The 20,384-nt window shown below is 45.5% G+C and overlaps 1 protein-coding gene across 1 annotated transcript in view; it reads right to left on the bottom strand.

The window, feature by feature from the left end:
* LYST (lysosomal trafficking regulator) overlaps positions 1–20,384 on the bottom strand; it is a 68,982-nt gene that overhangs the window by 22,679 nt on the left and 25,919 nt on the right. The window contains exons 15-27 of the mRNA XM_014529279.1: positions 19,886–20,076; positions 18,727–18,972; positions 16,870–17,043; positions 15,537–15,686; positions 13,909–14,046; positions 12,346–12,544; positions 10,013–10,144; positions 7,961–8,585; positions 6,366–6,543; positions 5,501–5,670; positions 4,025–4,255; positions 2,782–2,948; positions 1,729–1,878 (exon numbers count right to left, since the gene is read on the bottom strand). Coding sequence (XP_014384765.1) covers positions 1,729–1,878; positions 2,782–2,948; positions 4,025–4,255; positions 5,501–5,670; positions 6,366–6,543; positions 7,961–8,585; positions 10,013–10,144; positions 12,346–12,544; positions 13,909–14,046; positions 15,537–15,686; positions 16,870–17,043; positions 18,727–18,972; positions 19,886–20,076 — 2,751 coding nt within the window. The remainder of the gene's footprint in view (positions 1–1,728; positions 1,879–2,781; positions 2,949–4,024; positions 4,256–5,500; positions 5,671–6,365; positions 6,544–7,960; positions 8,586–10,012; positions 10,145–12,345; positions 12,545–13,908; positions 14,047–15,536; positions 15,687–16,869; positions 17,044–18,726; positions 18,973–19,885; positions 20,077–20,384) is intronic.

Genomic DNA, 20,384 nt, shown 5'->3' with positions numbered 1-20,384 from the left:
ACAAAGTTAATTTGCACAAAGGAAAGAGTGATTAAGAGAAAGTGGTGCTTCCCCTCTTTGAAGAAGTGCGACAGGACTTCTGATTCAGAATCCTAAGGAAGGACGTGGAAGCAGGTGGCCTAGCTGAGGAGGGTGGCTATCGTTTGGCAAAATTTGAGTTTCCTGAAAAACTCCAAGAATTAGAAGGGCACATACAAGCAGTTCAGAATGTTCTGACAAAGTAATTTCCAATACTGTCGCACTTCCTCGTATTCTAAAATCATCAACAGATTTATCAAGCACATTGTGTTTTAGTAAGAACATTACTATTTCCGGATGATTGCCACGGCTGAACTTGATAAAATAGTTTTGAAAGTGTATATAGTGACAGAGCAGAAATCAGTCAAATGAAGGTGAGGAGATCAGAAAGGTGAGTATCATTCCAGTGATTTGCTTTGAACGATCTGCTGCATATGTGTCGCTTGAATTCAATCCCAAGAGCATTTCCCGGGAAACGTTTCCCCAGGTGGACAGGAGACCTGGCATTCAGCAGCGTTACTGCACCTGCTCCGAGAGGTGCCACCCAGGAAGCGGATCCGGGAGAGCCTGGGGGGGAGGAGTCCCGCCTGAACGCATGGGAGGAGGAGGGCATCGGGAGGTGACCATAGGAACGAAAATGGCGCCTCGGGAGGTGAGGAAGAGCGCAGCCCTTCACTGGAATTGAACCTTTGTTTGAGATTATGAAAACACAGATCAATTTCCATAAAGAGCCTCTATAAACACTACTTACACATGACTAAAATATGGTAAGTTCTAATGACTCCCCCTGTAAGATATTTGAATATTTTAATAGCATTTTAGATTGTCTACTCTTTTAGGTAATTGGTATTTTTAGTTATTACATTTTGGTGGGTAGAGTCACCTTTGAGACAAAAAATGAAGCAAATAAAAAAATGTATATTGCTGCCCTGTTTACAATAGCAAAAACAGAAAAGTAAAAAAGCAATAACACCTTTGTTGATTGGTAAAAGTTATGAAAGACGGTCATGGCAAATCAATATAACAGATTATGCACTTGTTAAACAAGGAATATCTGTGTATTCTTTCTATATATATGTCTATGGAAAGATGTCTACTACACAGAGGGGAGGAACCGGTGCCTTGTTCCCTGGGTGGTGGGATGAGTGGAAGCACGTGCCTGGGAGTCAGACAGACACGGGGCTAACCTGGCAGTGGGACAGCAGCTTCCTTCTCTTCTCCGGACCAGCCTGGCTTCCTCCGGCCTCAGCTCCCTCCCGTGAGCCGTCCCCTCTGCCTGGGACACCCGCCTTCTGATCTCTCCCTTCCTGACTCCTTTCTGTCCTTTATGACCATTAAATCTCACCTCCTCACACACTTCCCCGCCTCCTGATGTAAAGCGGGCTGCCCTGCTATAGTCTCGCTCCTGCCCCTGCATTTCTCCACCTTTTATCATCTCTGCAAGGGCAGATGCTGTGTCTGCTTTCTAAGTCATTGCATCTTCAACACTGAACGCTGTGCTTAGCATGCGGCAGGTGCTCCAGAGGAAATTACATGGGAACAGCACAGAGAAGAAAGCAGTGAGCGGCTTCTTCTGGGAGGAACACTTCCTCACACTTTACAGCCTAAGTTTCTAAACTGATAGTGTTTAAACATGTGAATGGCATCGGAACACAGGAAAGCCCGGCAGCCTACACTTCATCATTACTAAAATGCAATGTCAGCACTCACCAGCAATGCTCTTCCGCTTCGGAAAGACCGCGTGCTGGGGAGAAGGTGCCTGGAAGCACTCAGTGAAGCTGTCTGAGTCGTGGTTCGCGGTGGTCCTTATGAACTCCATGGCGGCCTGGAGGACTCGGAACTGCAGCGCCACGGCCATGCCTGAAAACGCAGGCACCACAATGTCTGCAAGCTACGTGGTTGTCAACTCTGATTTTTATATTTACACGGTATCTAAACTGTCTACATTTTATCAGAATTAAACATTTTAAATCGTTGTCAACTCTGATTTTTATATTTACACGGTATCTAAGCTGTCTATAATATTTTATCAGAATTAAACATTTAAATCAGCCCCGGCTGGTTTGGCTCAGTGGAGAGAGCGTTGGCCTGCAGACTGAAGGGTCCCAGGTTCGATTCCGGTGAAGGGCACATGCCCAGGTTGTGGGCTCCATCCCAAGTGGGGGGGCGTGGAGGAGGCAGCCGATCAATGATTCTCTCTCAACATTGATGTTTCTCTCTCTCTCTCCCTTCCTCTCTGAAATCAATAAAAATATATTTTAAAAAAATTTTAAATCAACATGGGTTCTTGATGGTAGTAAACGTTTTAAAATTGTCTTTAAAAGCAATTTTAAAGCAAATTTCCAAATGGTCACTATAAAATGCTATCCCACACATTTACTTCATTTTATATAACTGCTTTAAAGAACAAACTTTTTAATAAATAAGGTAAAAGTTTAACCAGAAATTCTCACATTTTTGTTTCATATTCTCTTTAATATTTGCCATTAAAGCAAACTAAAGGGCATTATTATTCAACATAAACCATTTAATTCTACTTGGTAAGAAAAATCAGTGGCTTCTTTTAATATGTTGCCAGCTACTAATTACATAGAGGCATCACTTTTTATTTTTACCACTTAAGAAGGCGTCTTTTTAGAGCTAATAGATATCATCACAAAATTAATCTTTCAGTAAAACAGTTTCCAAGAAGAAAGAGATTAGATTCGAATAACCTTTTTGGCTACTATACAATGCCCCCAAACTCCAAAAGCTGAACCTTACTTTGTGTCCTCTTGTTCTTGCTGTTTTGAAGATACCCAAGCAGTACAATGAGGTCTTCGATCACTCTGAAATACTGGGGGCCCGAGGAGCTGCAAGCGTGAATTGTGACGGCTACGAGAAGTTGCTGTATATCGCAAGCAAGCAACTTGTATTCATTCAAAGGAATGCTAAAGAAAAAGAAAAAGGATTTAAGGCAGAGAGAATGGTTAATTCTGTTCCACCAGCATGCATTCACTCACTACTGACCCACGCTCACCCTGTGGCAGGCAACACGACTTGTAGGCTGGAAACAGACATGTGAGGACACACACTGACTCCAGTCAAAAGCTGTCTCACCGAGAACCAGGAAAGTAAAGAGATAAACGTAAAGGGTGGTAAGTGTAAAAACACAGGTTACACGCTAGCTGGTTTGGCTCAGTGGACAGAGCATCGACCCACAGACTAAAGGGTCCCGGGTTCGATTCCAGTCAAGGGCAAATGCCCAGGTTGTGGACTCGATCCCCAGTGGGGGACGTGCAGGAGGCAGCCCATCAATGATTCTCTCTCATTATTGATGTTTCTCTCTCTCTCTCCCTCTCCCTTCCTCTCTAAAATCAATAAAAATATATTTAAGAAAACAAGCAAAAAAAACCCCAAATACAGGTTAACAGGAGCTACTATGGGAACAGATAGGCAGGTTCTGAGCCCACACCAAAGGCAGAGAGTTGGTAGTTTTGAACAGGAACATTCTGAGAAGGCCTCTCAGAGATGAACTTGGATAACTAACCTCTCTGAATCTCACTTACACACATTATTAGCTGTGTGGTAGTCAAGTGACTATTTCCCTAATCCTCAAGGTCCTGTTCCTGATGGCATAATAATGTTTATAAGACTATAGTGGAAGCCTGGTAATATACAGGGCGGGGCAAAAGTAGGTTTACAGTTGTGAGTACGCGACACAGTTTATTACCGTATTATTTCTTAATTATTGTATTATTTTCCATAGGAACAAAACTTACTTTTACAACTTGTCTTCAGGTTCTAAACACCTAAAAAGTCATATAAATATCTTCTTATAAAAAACTTTGTTGAAAATGATGGAAACTATGTCCCCTCCACATTTAATCTTACTTAATGTTTTATAAGAAAAAAATTCTTTGAAAGTATTATGGAAAACCAGATGCTCTAATGTAACCTATTACTGAAGTTCTCCATTTCTGAAATATTTATCAGACGTAGCTTCAAATGATGATTTAAAACTTACTTCTTTTCCAATCCGTTCAGGGCTGCTACTGTGTTACATAGCACGTAGAGAAGACCATTATCCAACAACATGTCTGCTACCTTCGAACACGAATTTAATATTTGGAGAAGAAGTAGAAGAGCATTATGCAGGAGCGTGTTGTCATACAGAGAGGTCTCAATTAGTCCCAGGACAGGAATGACAGCCCACTTCTGAAAAAGCCCCAGGTTTCTCACATCTTCCTGATCAAACCTATAATAAATCATACACAGGTAAGTGCACAGTAGAAGCAGTTAACCACGAAAGAAGGAAAAGTGATTGCAATATGGACTGTTTTGTTAACCTGATTTTGAGGCTATAAAATAAATTTGTGGAACATGGATTGTTCATCTTTTTTTAGATTATAAACCCCTCCAAAAATAAGACAAAGGGTGTTGTTAGAAGTCTGTCCTGTACAGATGAAACACAGAAATGATTTCATAGTTTTAATTGACTCACTTCAATTCATCCATCGGCCCCTTAGTTATCTATATAACAAGTGCAGAGGAAAATAATAATCATGTTACATGGTATTTGACAGACACGAGCTAGTAAACTGAGGTCTAGCAAAAAGTCTTGACCTTTTGTCCCATACGATTTGCCTCAGTCACAGAGGGAGACTATTCAAGCATTTTGTGCCCATTTTCCTTATCTGTCAAATATGGGTGGTGAGATCTACCCACTTCTTCTCAAGGGTGTTGTGAGAATCAAATGAGATAACACAGAATCGCTCTGAAAGAGCCCAAAGCTGTGCACAAATGAAAAGCACTGCTCTCCTGACTGCAATAAGGTGAGTCCACAAGGCCTGAATTGGTCTATTGAATAATCCTACAATAAAGAGCTAATATGCTAATTAGACTGAACAGCTGAACGACCTTCCAGACGAAGCCAGGGCTGCAAGGGCCTGCCGAGGCTTCGAGGGCCGGGCCGGGCCGAGCCCCTTGCACGAATTTCATGCATCAGGCCTCTAGTAATAATAATAACAATAATAATAATGAGACACTCATTTCTCTCTATCATAGACAGAAATCGAAGTTTAACTTTCCTGCTAAACTCCTGGTTTGGAAGAAAGTGTTCTTTTGTTTTTGGGCTTGTTTGCTAATCCTTCAGCATTGCCCCAGGTCAGAGCTCAGCATCAGTGCCCCAGGGGTTCCAGGCGAGGGGCTGGCTCCGCCCCCAGACGACCTGAAGGCGAGAGTGGGAGGGGCCTCTCCAGGGATCCTGGCATCTGCGGCTGAGAACACACAGCGCCTGGCTGTTAGGGACCTCCCCCTGTGAACACTGAGGCCTGATCCTCACTCTCACTTTCTTTCCTTTGATACAGATTCACCTGTCTACTCTCAAGCTAGTGAATGAAATACAAAGGAAGACCAAGGACTTAGTTAAAGAGAGAGTTTCTTAGATTTTACATTTAGGACAAAAGACCCTCAACTGCAATGGAGGGAAGACCCCACTTACTCGTCATCAGGGCCAATGTGTCGACCGAAGAACATTTCTACGAAGCAGTCTAACAGCTCCGGAGTGGCCCGGTGCAGGTACAGCTGGTTGGCCAGCAAGGAAAAGCCACGATTCTTCAGAAACTTATCTTTCTGTTCCTTAGATGCTCTATTAAAATACACATCTAACAGCTAAGGGGAAAATTGGGACAAGTTAAAGAATGTATTAAGACTTTACGTAGCGTATACACATCAGACAGTTATTGCCCTTGTAAGTTGCCGTTTAATTTCATGTTATAGAACATAGAAAGCTAAGAACAATGCCATCTCCAGAGCAAAAGGGGACGAGCTTTGTCTCTGATGGCTACAGAATGCTAATGATGACTCCACCTTGGAGACCTTAATGCTTTTTAGCTGAACATGACACCTGGTGGACTGGCCGCCTTCGTCAAGTGCACGTAGAATGCCTGTGCCCAATTCTGAAGGGAAAATGTCAGCGCGCAGTTTTGCGCTCTCTGCCGGCACCTAGGTGTGCAGCACCTAGACTGTTTCTAGACGTCTTGCACATTATTTACCCTAAGCACAGGCCTCCATCCCACCCTCCCCAGCATCTTAGACATGACACGTGTAAAACCAAATTAATCATTTGCCTCCCAAACTCACTTCTTCCATGGATCCGTGCTCAGAGCCCAGGAGCCCACCTCCTGGCCGCCAGGGCTAACCTGTTCTTGCCCTGCCTCCCTGTGTCATTACAAGGCGCCTGTGTCAGGAACCCGTCCCTCCCCCCGGACCCCTGTGCCCCTCTCACAGAGAATGCTGCCGTGCCCCCCCACCCCAATGACCCCCTCACAGTGGGACAGGCTCCGCTTCCCACACACACCTCTTACCTGAATGACTCCTCGCTGGATGGCAGGGGAGGGGTGGTTCACGAGGACCAGCAGCACCTCGGCCTGAATGAGCTTGTCCATCACGTCCTCGAGCATCGCGTCGGGCAGGATGAGGAGCACCCCACTGAGGAGCTCGTACAGCCCACAGCAGATGGGGACCAGAGCGTCCTCAGTGACCCTGCAACAGACCAGACACACCCACTAACACAGCGCCACGGAGACCAGGGCACGGCGACTTCCGTAAGAATGTGATGAGTGCAGTCATGAGCTGCTTAACGATGGGAGGCGTTCTGAGAAATGCATCGTTAGTGGTTTCCTCCTGTGCCATCACAGATTCTCTATCATCAATAAGAATGTGATGAGTGCAGTCATGAGCTGCTTAACGAAGGGAGGCGTTCTGATTTCATCCTGTGCCATCACAGATTAACTCTCATCAGTGATGCACTTACACGCACCTGGATGGTGCAGCCCACCACCATCTAGGTCAGTGATGGCGAACCTTTTGAGCTTGGCGTGTCAGCATTTTGAAAAATCCTAACTTAACTCTGGTGCCGTGTCACATATAGAAATTTTTTGATATTTGCAACCATAGTAAAACAAAGGCTTATATTTTTGATATTTATTTTATATATTTAAATGCCATTTAACAAAGAAAAATCAACCAAAAAAATGAGTTTGCGTGTCACCTCTGACACGCGTGTCATAGGTTCGCCATCACTGGTCTAGGCGATCCCTTATTGCCTAAAATGTCGTGATGTGGAACATTCATAATGTTAACATTTGAAAATGTTTCCTGATTTAACTGAGATTCACAAATTTACCATCAGGTTTGTCACCGGTACTTGTAGGCATACAGTTTCCTAAACACTCTTCTATCTTACACCTGTGAAGTCCAATACCAAAGCCACTTGTGCTATCTGAACTATTTAAAATTAGATAAAGACCTTACAGTTTGGCTCAGTGGATAGAGCATTGGCTGTTACTAAAGGGTTCCAAGTTCGATTCCGGTCAAGGGCACATGCCCGGGGTTATGGGCTTGATCCCCAGTTGGGAGCGTGCAGGAGGCAGCCAATCCATAATTCTCTCTCTATCATTGATGTTTCTCTCTCTCTCTCCCCCGTTTTCTCTGAAATCAATAAAATTAAAAAATAAAATAAAACTAGGTAAAAAGTCAGCTCCTTCTCTGCTCCAGCCACACTCAGTGCTCGAAGGCACAGGGCCAGTGTCTGCTGTGCCGACAGCACATGAGGCGCTCCCATCAGCGCCCGTGGTCCCATGGACCGTGCAGTAGAGGCGCTTCTGGAAGCAATAATAAATCATCATTTCCCTGAACTAAAGAGCTTTTCTCCAATAACCACAAAGAATTAAATAAACTACAGACTATTTTCTTTGAGAGCTATTTATGGTTTAGCATTTGGTTAAATATGGAACTCAATATTACCAAGGATTAAAATAAGGAGAAAGGTGTCTTTCTGTTTGCCATCGATGTACGTTATATTAAGAAGTGACATAATGAAGACGTTTCTAGAAGCACAGAATTCTTAAAAGAATAGTGAAACATGTGGAGAGGGAGGGCTTGCAGACACGTGTGATACCTCGGAGTGTGTGCGGTGCGGAGGTAGTTGGGCTCATAACCCGGAGAGAAGGCCAGGCTGGCCCAGTCCTCAGCGCTCCTGTCGACCAGGCTGGGCCAGCGGCGCATGGGGGCAGACCCGCTCTGCGAGGGGAAGGCCAGCCCCAGGCTCGCCACAGTGCTCTGGCTGCGCTGGAATGAGGCCAGTCCCCGCAGGTCATCGGGGCGGCGTGGGTAGGACGCGTCCCCAGGGCCATCACCGTCCGCTCTGGACTCTGCCTCCAACTCCTTCTGATCGACGCCGACCCCTGGACACTCTGGGGTTCCTCTGGGGACGCCACCCACGGAGGCTGGTTGGGGAAGGCCAGCGTCCCCCTCACAGACAGCCTCTGCGGACTCGCAGCTGCTGATGGACGCCTCCTCCTCGCCCTGCTTCAGCGTCTCTGAGCTCCCGGGGGAGTTCCACTGCTCAGGCTGGGGAGCCGCAGGGCTGCCTGCAGCACTCGGTACCCTGTTAAGGCCCCCGTCCGAGCCACCGGCCAGTGTCCGGGGCGGCACGAGGGAGGACGTGGGGAGCGCGGGCAGGCTTCTGGAACGCCGCAGGCTGGCCCCCGTCCGCGGGGGAATGCTGCCGGAGGAGCTGTGTCCTGGGAAGAGAGGAGAGAAATGCTACCTAAACACCTGGCCGGGCTCCTGCAGGAGGCAACCCATCCATGTGTCTCTCACATCGATGTTTCTCTCTGTCTCTCACTCTCTCTCTAAAAATCAATGGAAAAATATCCTCGAGTGAGGATTAACAAAAAAAAGAATCCAGATAGGTCAACGTTCCTAGTAACTGATGTTTAAATTCCTCAGTGTCTGAACTTTTTTTCTTTTAAGTGTTCTTTATTAAAATCTTCTAAAAATGTATGTCTTTTCCCATCTACTTAACAAAATACAGTATTAACTGAATGAGCCAAAATCATGAGGACGGACGACTCTATGCAGTGAAGTTAGGTGAAACGTAACCCCCTGCGTCACTAGGACAGTCTGGGGAAGTGGAAGGAGTGGGCTTTGCAGCTGCACCTGGATTCCAGTGACAGTTCTGTGATTAGTGGGCAGGTCACCATGCAACTCTATAACTGCTGGTTTCTGCACATTAGAGTGAGGGCGCGGAATGCTCTATGTGAAGGTTGCTTTAAGGATGAAGTGAGATCATATCGGCTATGCAGCCGAGACAACACTTGGGAGGGGAGGTTTCAGTAAAAGCAAGGCCTCAGGCGGGTGCACGGCCAGTTCCCAGCCAGGACACACCCCGATTTTCTCTCTAACAGCGGAGATGAGCAGACTGTTGGGGTAAATGAGGAAGCAGCAGAGGGAATTCTGAACACAGAGAAGTTACAGGGCAGCCGGCATGGGCGGCCAGCATAGGGGAGACCTGGTAACGGCAGGCCCTCAGCGGGCACCTTCTCAGCACGGTGAGACAGGCAAGCGCAGGTTTCAGGTCAGGAACACAAAGGCCAGGAGGGCAAGCAGCTGAAGGCGGGGTCAAGGAAGCTGCCGACTAAAGGGATCTGGGCTGGACGAGGAAACAGGCAGGAGGCAGGTGGGAGGGCGACAGAAACCAGCCAGGAGCCTGCTACGGGGAGGCGGCGCCCCTGCTGCTGCAGGTCCGGGACAGACTCGCGCACCCTGGCAGGTCAGGTGGAGGGAAAGGTCCCAGGAGCAATGAGTGTGAGGCTGGGTACCGATGGCCACTCTCACGGCAAGTGAGGGCCTCTGGAGTGATGAGCTCAGGTGGGAGGGGGGAGTAGGCCCCACCGAGCTCTGAGGACAGTGGGAGGTGAGTCAGAAGCTAAAGACAAATGCCCGTGAGAAGAGGGACAGAGCTGCAGATCAAGGTGGCCTGAGCCCATCCGCCCCCAGGCTCTCCTGAGCATGGAAAGCAGGGAAATGGATTCCTGAACACATTCTAACACTTCCATTTGTTTAGTGGGAACATCAGGTGGTGCTGTAGTGATGAAACAGGACACTGTGCGTATCTGCCTCTACTCAGAACTGAACGGGGTTGTCCTTTCATTCTCATTGTTTCTACCTTCGGGCGGGGACGCGGTGAAACCAGAGGGACTGATCAGCATCAGCCCCGGGCGGGGGCCGGCCCTCCCTCCGCTGCTGGAGTGCCTCAGGGACACGATCGAGTCCACTTTCTCCTGGAAGATCTTGCCATCTAGAGTCGGAAAATACACACACGTTGAGACAGCAACATTTTTAAGGACAAAACAAACATTTAACTTTAAAAGCAAATCTTACGACAACCTTTTACAAAAATACAAAAGATGTTCAAAGTGAAAAATACAGCACACTTTATACTAATGCACATCTGACCTGTGAGCACTGGACAATTTCTCAGGATAGCTTTGCGAGACTATTACTACTTTCCTGTGTACTTAGTTATTTCTATAGGTGGACAGCTAATTTATTCACTTTTTATGTTAATCTGATCTCTCTAAGGAGACTGCTCATCTCTCCATTCACTGAGGAAAGGACTCTTTCTTACATTTTTATATATAAATGCTCTTCAAGGCCCCAAATGACTACAAAATTGATAGCTACAGTTTCATCCTCCTTTCTGAGCTTTATACTTGTGAATTCCAGGCTAGATTTCTTAACTGCAACACGAACAGGACAAATCTAAACCTGAATGGTCTTTCTGCCCTGACTTCACTCCCACCCTATTCTCTGGTGGGTGGAAGCCCCCACTTCCCACGCAGAAGCCGGAGCCACCTGGACCACTGCCTTCCTTCACCCACATCCAGGCACGCTCCAGACTTAGGGACTTCAGTTCCCGTTTCCTGAACTCTCCCCACAGCCTGCACAGTGCTATATGCAGGCTCTTAGCACCTCCGACCTGGGTTACGTCACGGATTCTAAATGACGGACAGTGGTCGCCCGCACGTCCACATGGCTACCTGCTCTCTCCATCAAATGCCGCCCCTGCTTAATGCCTGCCAGGGCTCTGTGCTCCCTCCTGACCTCTCCGGGCAAGAGCGCATCTACGAGAACCTCCATGATCTGGCCTCAGACCCTCTACAGCCTTTTCCTTACGTTACACTTCAGCCACCTGTTCTTCCAGCTCCCTGTCCAGCTGTCTGCTGTCCTGGGAGGCCCTTCCCTTCCACTCCTGGTCACCCTCAGGAACACCCCCTCCATGCTCTCTCTGTGCTACCATCAATAGACTAGTATACGGCAGCCTTCCACACCAGGTAACTACCTGTTTATGACTCTCCCCGCTTCTAGGCTGCGCGGTCCTTAGGGACGGGACCATATTTTACTCATCTTTGCGATGACCCTGCCCCCAGACCTTGAGGGCACGTTCATCACTAAGTGTGCGTTGAACCTGACGCATTAACGTGCCTGATCGCTCCTGGATTTTCACTGCTGCTGAATCGTTTATTCATTTCTTACCTTCCTTAAAGTGGCTGTGTAACAACCGCTTTTCCTGCCTAGAGTTACTACCTAGCTTTCCCCAGGCCTGGGCTTGCTCGCTTTCTCACCACATCACATCTTCTGAGTGCTTCTCAACATCTATGAGCCCACCTTCCTTTCATGCCGATCCCTCTCTCTCCCGCTCCCCCCCCCCCCCCAATGGCATTATTGCCAACAGTTCTCGGCCTTTGCCTCCTCTCCCTCCTCTCTCCACCTTCTTCAGTCTCATCTACGCTTGGAGCTTCGACTCACCTCTAGGTGGGTGGTCTCTCTTTCCTGAGTTCGCTGCAATAACTGACTTCTACCAGATCTTTTTGCTCAAGACAGACACAACAAAACAAAACCCTCCAACGAGCCCTAACTACGATGCTACCAGTTCTAATTCTTACATCCGCAGACTCAGTGAATATGCCCTTAGAGAAAAAATAAACGATGGTCCCAAACTACATTTATATTTACATTTCTCACTACTCCTTTATAGACCCCCTATACTTTGTTCTCTATTTTTCCTTCCTATTGTCCCTCCCTTTATGTCATTCTCTTCACCTGGAATGCTAACTCTCGCATCTGCCTATCAAATTCTACCCAAATTCCTCAATGTCCGATGTGTGAGCTATTCACTCTTCTCACCCATAGCTGCCGGCAGTTCCCTTGCTCCTCTGAGATCAGGCAGGTCTTCTGTGGTATCTACGAGGTACTCACCAAGGACTGTCTCCTACTGTAGTTGTCTGAGTTATGCCTCCTCTCTTGGCATTTAAGCTCTCTGAGGGCAGAAACCATGTCTGCTTCATTTCACAGCCCTCTGCCCCGTCCCAACCAGGTGTAAGTAGGCAGTTTCTATCACACAGAGGCCATTCAATGGATATCAACACACGTGGATGAAGTGGGAAGAAAAAACAAGAATGGAAACAGCCAAGGTCTAACAACAATGATTATACCTACCTATGTGCAAAGAAAAGTAGAAGTTTGTTGGGTTGTGACAAATGTAAGTATTAGTAGGAGGGTGAACTGCTAAAAGGAAATTGAAGATAATTGTCAATAATTCCAAATCTGGAGGAGATCCAAGGACTTCTGCTATAATTTTCACAAATGATCTACAAACCTCTCGGGGCATGGAGGTAAGCTGCCCCTCTTTGTGTTCCTGAAAAAATAAAAACCAAACTCTCTTTAGATTTATGGTGAACTGTCAACTTCACTTCCATTTTTCATTTAAGCAAGATACTCCTTTCAAGATAGAACTGTGTCGATTTACCTCTCTGGTCTGACCATATCCACCATTACACTGAGTTGCCATTTCTCAATTCAAGCAATTCTGCTATTACAACCATGAAAACCAGCGGCGATGTCACTCCAGCCCATTATCCTGGGACTGGGAAAGCGGCCCAGCATCCCCACCAGGCACGCAGGCTGCCCCGTTTGCATTCGGCGCCTCCGCTCACTGCTGGGTGGCATTGGGCAGAGTTGCTAACTCCAGCATTTTGGAAATAATACGGGAGTGAGACTATATATTGAAATATCCAAGCTGAAACCAGTTTGGCTCAGTGGATAGAGCGTCGGCCTGCGGACTGAAAGGTCCCAGGTTCGATTCCAGTCAAGGGCATGTACCTGGGTTGCAGGCACATCCCCAGTAGGAGATGTGCAGGAGGCAGCTGATCGATGTTTCTCTCTCATCGATGTTTCTAACTCTCTATCTCTCTCCCTTCCTCTCTGTAAAAAATCAATAAAATATATTTTTTTAAAAAAAAAGAAATATCCAAATTCATGTGTTACTTTTCTGACATGGAAAGACTGAAGAAAAGCTTCACCCTGTCAGATAAACTCACTGCAAATTGGCCAACACGTTTCTAAATGGAAACATGTTTACAAAGCAAGTGACTGGGAGGACCAGTGATGTGGACACGGCTCATGAATATTCAGTCAGCGAGGGGCCCCCCTTTTGTGTGCCAGGCACCGTGCTTTGTGTGATCAACCCTGGCCCCAGGGGGTTTACAGGAGGAAATAAACCTTGATGTCATCATCGACATCAAACTAACAAATCACACATCAGCAGAGTGAGAGCAAGTGGAGAGAGGGGAAGGGCAGGTTGCGTTGTTATTTAAGAATGTGGACCAAGGTTCACTTAGCAATCATCGCGCCTCAGGTAAATCTCATTGGCTATGATGCTGCTGCTGTGCAAAGCTGGGAACAAGTTAAACTTTCACTATTTGACAGTCAAGAGATTACACAATTACTCTTATAGCCAACATAACGAAGCATCTCAGAAACTCAGCAGTTGTTCCTCTTTTGTTTGTAACTGAGTTAGGAATAACGACAGTGTGAAGGTCAAACTCTAAGAGGCAGGGGTTGGAAAACTCCCGGACTATTTGCTGAAAGAAGGGCACCAGGAAAGGAGAGAAGCGGGAAGGAGGAAAATTCCATTGACAAGAACTTGAGCCCATAGTACTGGGTCACTAAACAGAAGTCACTGCAAAAGACACCTCCCAGAGTAAAGCTACGGGAAAGTACCTGCAGAACCTGACAAGTCAGCAGGAAGTGATGAACGGCTCGCGCTCGCAGCAGCTGCTTGACATTGAACATCTGCTGCGGGTGGTCTGCCCGGATGAGCACTTCCAGGGCCGCCAGCAGCGCCTCCCACACACCTGGCTGCGAACACACACCGACAATGATCTTGAGAAGATGTTCTTCTCTGTATCGAATAAATCCCGAGAGAGCTCACTCTTTGAAAATACTACCCATCCCTGAATGCCGTAGGAAGGTTGATGGTCTAGAGCACCTAAGGCCATACTGCATGCAATGTCACCTCACACCCAAGGGTGGCCACTATCAAAACAACCACCACCCTCACACAGAAAACAACATTGTTGGCGAGCAGAGCAACTGGAACCCCTGCACGTTGTTGGTGGGCTGGTAAAATGGGGCCGCTCTCACAGAAAAGAGTAGGGAGAGTCCTCAAAAATGAACAACAGAAGCACCACCTGATTCCGCAACCCCACTTCTGGGTTTACATATTCAAACAGACTGAAAACAGGGTCCGGCAGAGGCATCTGCACACCCACGCTCACTGCAGGAGGCCGCATGCAATGTCACCTCACACCCAAAAGAGTGGCCACTATCAAAACAACAACCACCCTCACACAGAAAACAACATTGTTGGCGAGCAGAGCAACTGGAACCCCTGCACGTTGTTGGTGGGCTGGTAAAATGGTGCCGCTCTCACAGAAAAGAGTATGGAGAGTCCTCAAAAAATGAACAACAGAAGCACCACCTGATTCCGTAACCCCACTTCTGGGTTTACATGTTCAAACAGACTGAAAACAGGGTCTGGCAGAGGCATCTGCACGCTCACTCTCACTGCAGTTCCCGAGAGAGCTCACTCTTTGAAAATACTACCCATCCTTGAATGCCGTAGGAAGGATGATGGTCTAGAGCACCTAAGGCCGCATGCAATGTCACCTCACACCCAAAAGAGTGGCCACTATCAAAACAACAACCACCCTCACACAGAAAACAACATTGTTGGCGAGCAGAGCAACTGGAACCCCTGCACGTTGTTGGTGGGCTGGTAAAATGGGGCCGCTCTCACAGAAAAGAGTAGGGAGAGTCCTCAAAAATGAACAACAGAAGCACCACCTGATTCCGTAACCCCACTTCTGGGTTTACATGTTCAAACAGACTGAAAACAGGGTCTGGCAGAGGCATCTGCACGCTCACTCTCACTGCAGTGTTGTGCACAGTCGCCGAGATGTGGGAGCAACCCACACGCCCAGCGACCGGTGGACGGATAAAGAAAATGTGGTCCCCACACACACTGGGCCACTCTTCAGTCTTAAAAAGGGAAGAAATCAAGCCAGAAGCTGCAACATGGAACCGTTAAGACATAATGTTAAGGGAGACAAGCCAGTCACACAAAGATACGGAGTAATTCCATTTCAATGAAGTATCTCAAGTGATCAAACTCATAGAAGGAGAAGGTAGGATGCTGTTTGCAGAGACAGGGGAGGGAGAAATGCGTACAGCATCAGCCAAGCACACAAGAAGGCTCTAGGTGCAGGTACCACTGCGTGCACGGGGTGCTTAGCACTAAGAGGGCGCATCCCCCCCACGTGTTGTCACCGTGAGGCGTAAGCACGTGCCTCTGCTTTCCTCCAGACCTTCCAGTCGAGCAGCAGCTCCTCGAGCAGTTTGACATCTTGGATGAGAGCCTTCGACTCCACATCTAACGTGAACTCTCCGTTCTCATCGACATGAAGAATCTCTTCACCACAGCAACCTTCCAGGAGGGTCTATGGAAAATTCGCACCAACACAGGATGCATTAATGATCGATTCATCCCAAAATTCAACAGGAACATTAAGCTTTCAACCTTAGCAATCATAACATTAAATTCAAAGGAAAACTGCTGAATAATTCAAAATTCCATAAATCAGGGGTCCTCAAACTACGGCCCGAGGGCCACATGCAAATACAAATATTGTATTTGTTCCCGTTTTGTTTTTTTACTTCAAAATAAGATATGTGCAGTGTGCATAGGAATTTGTTCATAGTTTTTTTTTTTGTTTTTTTTTCCAGTGTGCATAGGAATTTGTTCATAGTTTTTTTGTTTTGTTTTTTTTTCCATAGTTTTTTTTTAAACTATAGTCCGGCCCTCCAACGGTCTGAGGGACAGTGAACTGGCCCCCTGTTTAAAAAGTTTGAGGACCCCTGCCATAAAGTATCTTCAGTTTTTTTGCAAACAATTCAAATAATTAAAAAAACCACACAAACTTCTAAGTATCTGTACACAATTACTCAATTTCAAACATGGAATAAAATAAACCACATTCTGCTTTTATTTTTAAATTCAATAAATCTGTTAGGCGACCAAACCTTTCCCCCAAAGTGGCCAGGATCTATGCCACAATGTTTAGATCCAACAATCTGAAGAGTTGGGGGCTGGGGCCCAGGGAGGCAGCGCCCTTAGCTCTAGCACTAGGCCCTCAGAGAGAAAGGCCTTCGCGGTGTTACTAACTGCTTTGGCTAGGAAGGGATGCGAGTGCATGATGGCAGCTGGATTATATAAGAGCTAACATGGCTTTAAAACAAGAACTCTACAGCAGCGTGGCCTCAGGGGAAGTTACCACTCGTGCCAGGAGAACCATGGGAGCGGAGCAACCACAGTGCCTGAGGGTCTCCGTTCCACACCTGGAGGTGAGGGGCCCCCTAGAGACATCTCCGAGCTCATGCAGACCTACCATCCCACAAGGTTTTTTCTCTCTTACTCTTCTAAAATGTCTTAGATCAAATAAAAATGTAATTATTGAAATGACCGAACAAAACCAGAGAGTACCTTAGTTTGATTAAATGTGTGCTATTGCGATGCCTTCATTTCTTCAGGAATAACTGAAACACGAGTTGGGAGACTTCAGGAAGAGAGAAGCACCCCTCACTGCACAGGACACCATGAGAATCAACTCTACGAGGACGTACCTTCAGGATGTGAAAGCCAACAGTGCATTTTGGTTTGATCAGCACCTGATGAATCATGGAGAGCCCATGGCAGTTCTCGAGCTCCTGTATTCTCTGCTGGTTGTACCTAATTAATGAGAGTATAACTCGCAGTGCTAACGCTTGCGTTTCTTCACAGCTACTGAGTTCCACAACCTAAAAAAAAGGATATGTTTTTTTCTGATTTGTTGAGAGTAAAAATTTAACATGAGACTATCTACCATTACGTGATTAATCCATCAGTTTCATTTCAAAGTTTATTTTTTATTGTTCATACTTTGTAATTTAAGAATTATAAATAAACAAAACTGAAAGACAAACTCTACGCCATTTAGTCTCTAAAATAACAAATAAACTAAAACAACTAACAACCTTATAAGTCAGTGGCATTTTGAAATTACACAAGCTATAAAAATACATCACAAAATGACAAGGAGTTAAATGAAGAACTTTTACTTTTAAAATACTAGGGGAAATCTTCAACCAGATGTTAGATGCAAAAAAAACCAGTCTGAAAAAGGCAAAAGAGGAAAAAAAAGATAGCTTAGGGTATGGTGAGTCAATTGCTAACAAAATATTTATAAAAACACTAATAATAACAAACACTGATATGGTCCCTTATTACAAAATTCAGAAAAAATGATTCCATTAAAGAAAGAAAGCCAGGCAGGGAGACTGTGGAAATGTGATTATGTTGCAGAAGTTATACTTGAGACAAGATTCTGAAGATGGAAGGTGCTCAGTTGCTTCAGTTAGACAAGGATACGAGTGCCCGGGAGGCAGAGATGGCTCATAGCAAAGAGAGGTCTGTGTCCCCTGCTCTGGATTCCAGCCATCCCTGCAACAGTCAGTGCACACTGCGGACTGCCTAACTGCCCCAGAAAAGGCACTCACTGCTTCAGACGACTGCATGAAACAGATAACCAAGCAATTGACTTGACTCATCGTGTAATCTCGTGAGTCAAACTTTTTATATTTCTCCTCTTTAAAAAAACTTCAAACTCCAATAAAGTAAATTATTTTTATACTTATTTGTTGCCCCTTGGGTTTCCCCACACATCTGGAAGCTTCAAGGGAAAAACAAGTTTCAGAAGCCTTATTTTACAGAGTACATTTCTTCTGTATTGTCACTACAGCATGCGTTTTTATCTCACAGGCCATTTTAATCTTATAATTTAACATTCAATTGTTTTAATTATATTTTGGGATAAAAGAAAACTTCTAAAATCTTCATGAATTAAAAGATTAACCATGTGTGGCAGAAAGCTTGATGACACATTAAATAATGTGAGATTTTTTAAAAAAATATGTCTTTATTGACTTTAGAGAGAGGGGGGAGGAAAATCAATAAAATATATTAAAAAAAAATATATATGTCTTTATTGATTTTAGAGAGAGGGGGGAGGAGAGAAACATCAACGTGAGAGAGAAACATCGATCGGCTGCCTCCCGTACATGCCCCAACCAAGGATGGAACCTGCACCCTGGGCATGTGCCCTGACTATGAATCAAATTCCAACCTTTCGGTGCATGGGAGGGCGCTCCAACCAGCTGAGCCACACTGGCGAGAGCGAGAGAAACATCGATCGGCTGCCTCCCGTACATGCCCCATCCTGCACCCTGGGCTTGTGCCCTGACTGTGAATCAAATCCCAACCTTTCGATGCATGGGAGGGCGCTCCAACCAGCTGAGCCACTCTGGCGAGAGCATGTGACTTTTTTAATCTTAAAAGTGTAACATAGGTGATGTATAGTTTTTTTTATAATCAGAAAGAAAGCCTAAAATTTATCAGTCATAGAAAGTTTCTCTGTAGGTGAAATGAAAAGCAATGACTCTTACCCTGGCGAAGAGAAAAACGAAGATCCCGGTGCCCCCGATCTCATGCAGGACGCCCTGGAGAGTCTCACACTCAGCGGGCCGCAGGCTCCTCAGCTGGTGGGGTTCCAGCGAGACGCTCTGCACGTCCTTCGAGCTGAAGGGCCTCTGGGAGAGCGGGGCTCTCGCCTGACCTTTAAGTCTAATGACCGGCTCGTAGATGGTGTACTGAGCAGGGCAGCTCGATGTGTAGACAACCGAAAGGCTTTCCTGAAACACAAACAGTTTCCCTCAGAAAGGAAGCAAAGCTTAGGAAGTTATCAAATAGCAAGTAAATCCTCCAAAGTAAAAGACACCCAGCAAATCTTTTCTTTCTTTAAAGAGACAGACACACTAAACAAGGTGAACGTGAGCCCCAAGGCGGCGCCCCCAGAGGAACAGGTGTGGGCTTAGTGACCAACAGTGAAAACACAGCAGGGCTGAGGTTCCAGCTTTGATCATTTTAGAATGAACATGAAATTATACTTACTATCGCCAACGACAACAGCTAATGCTATACCACACCCACTGCATGCCCATGCCAGCCACTGCTCTACCAATGTAAATAGTAACCGATCTTTACAACCTCATGAGATGGGAATTTGGGATCAATGTATGTAATTCTTTTCCTTTCAGTTTGCTCCTGGGCTTGAATTTAAAGGTAACTACACACATGCAATATACAGATGATGTATTATGGAATTATATTTGAAATCTATGTAATTTTATTAACCAATGTCACTTCAATCAACTTAATAAAATTAAAAAAATAAAAGTGACTAAGATCAGAGATTGCTTTATATGAGAATAAAGTCCCAGACCATCAGCCCACCTGACTAAAACCCAATAGAACTTTCAGTATTTCTCCCATACAGAGAGGAATTTCGAACAGCTTCTGGCTCTGTTACCTGACCCACTGGGCATATACCCCAGGACCCCCCAGTGGATGCCTGAAATCACCGACAGTACTGAGCCCTATATGCACTGTGTTTTTTCTTATACATACGTTTCTCTGATAAAGTTTAAGTTATAAGTAGGCACAGTGAGAGAATAACAACAATAATAAAACAGAACACAACAACATACTGTAGTAAACATACATATGTATAGTTACTATAAAGTTAAACATAAAATGAAAACTTACAATTAAGAGACCAATGTCCACATCTTTCTTGGTCATAAAAAGCTCTCTGATTTGGTCACATTGCAAAATGTCTTTATTGATGTATTTGGAGTAGTCACTCGCAGGCGTGCCGTGTTTGCATGGCATTATGGAGGTGTGGCTGGGTCCGCAAGCATAGAGGTAGAAGGCCTCTTGGGAACCAACCTTAGCCCCTGAACAGCAAAAAGATACAGTTACTGATTCAAAACATTCCAACCAGGATTTCCCACAAAAAGCAAGAAAACAACAATTTTTTATGCCAGATTCTTTTAGTTGTTTACTATATCTTATAAAATTGACTAAAGCCTCAATTTCTAAACTGATGGAAGATGAATTAATATATATAAAGTTAGCTCTTGATAAAATTAAATAATGAAGTTTCTATTTGCTCCTTAAACTAGAAAACAGGGTGGTTTTTGTTTTATTTTTTCAATAAATGGAAAGTATACCTAAGTAAATTCCTTTTTAAAATGAAATGATT

Source organism: Myotis brandtii, unplaced genomic scaffold (genome assembly GCF_000412655.1).
Source record: "Myotis brandtii unplaced genomic scaffold, ASM41265v1 scaffold679, whole genome shotgun sequence".
Lineage (NCBI taxonomy): Eukaryota > Metazoa > Chordata > Mammalia > Chiroptera > Vespertilionidae > Myotis > Myotis brandtii.
This window is presented reverse-complemented; position numbering and strand designations above follow the sequence as displayed.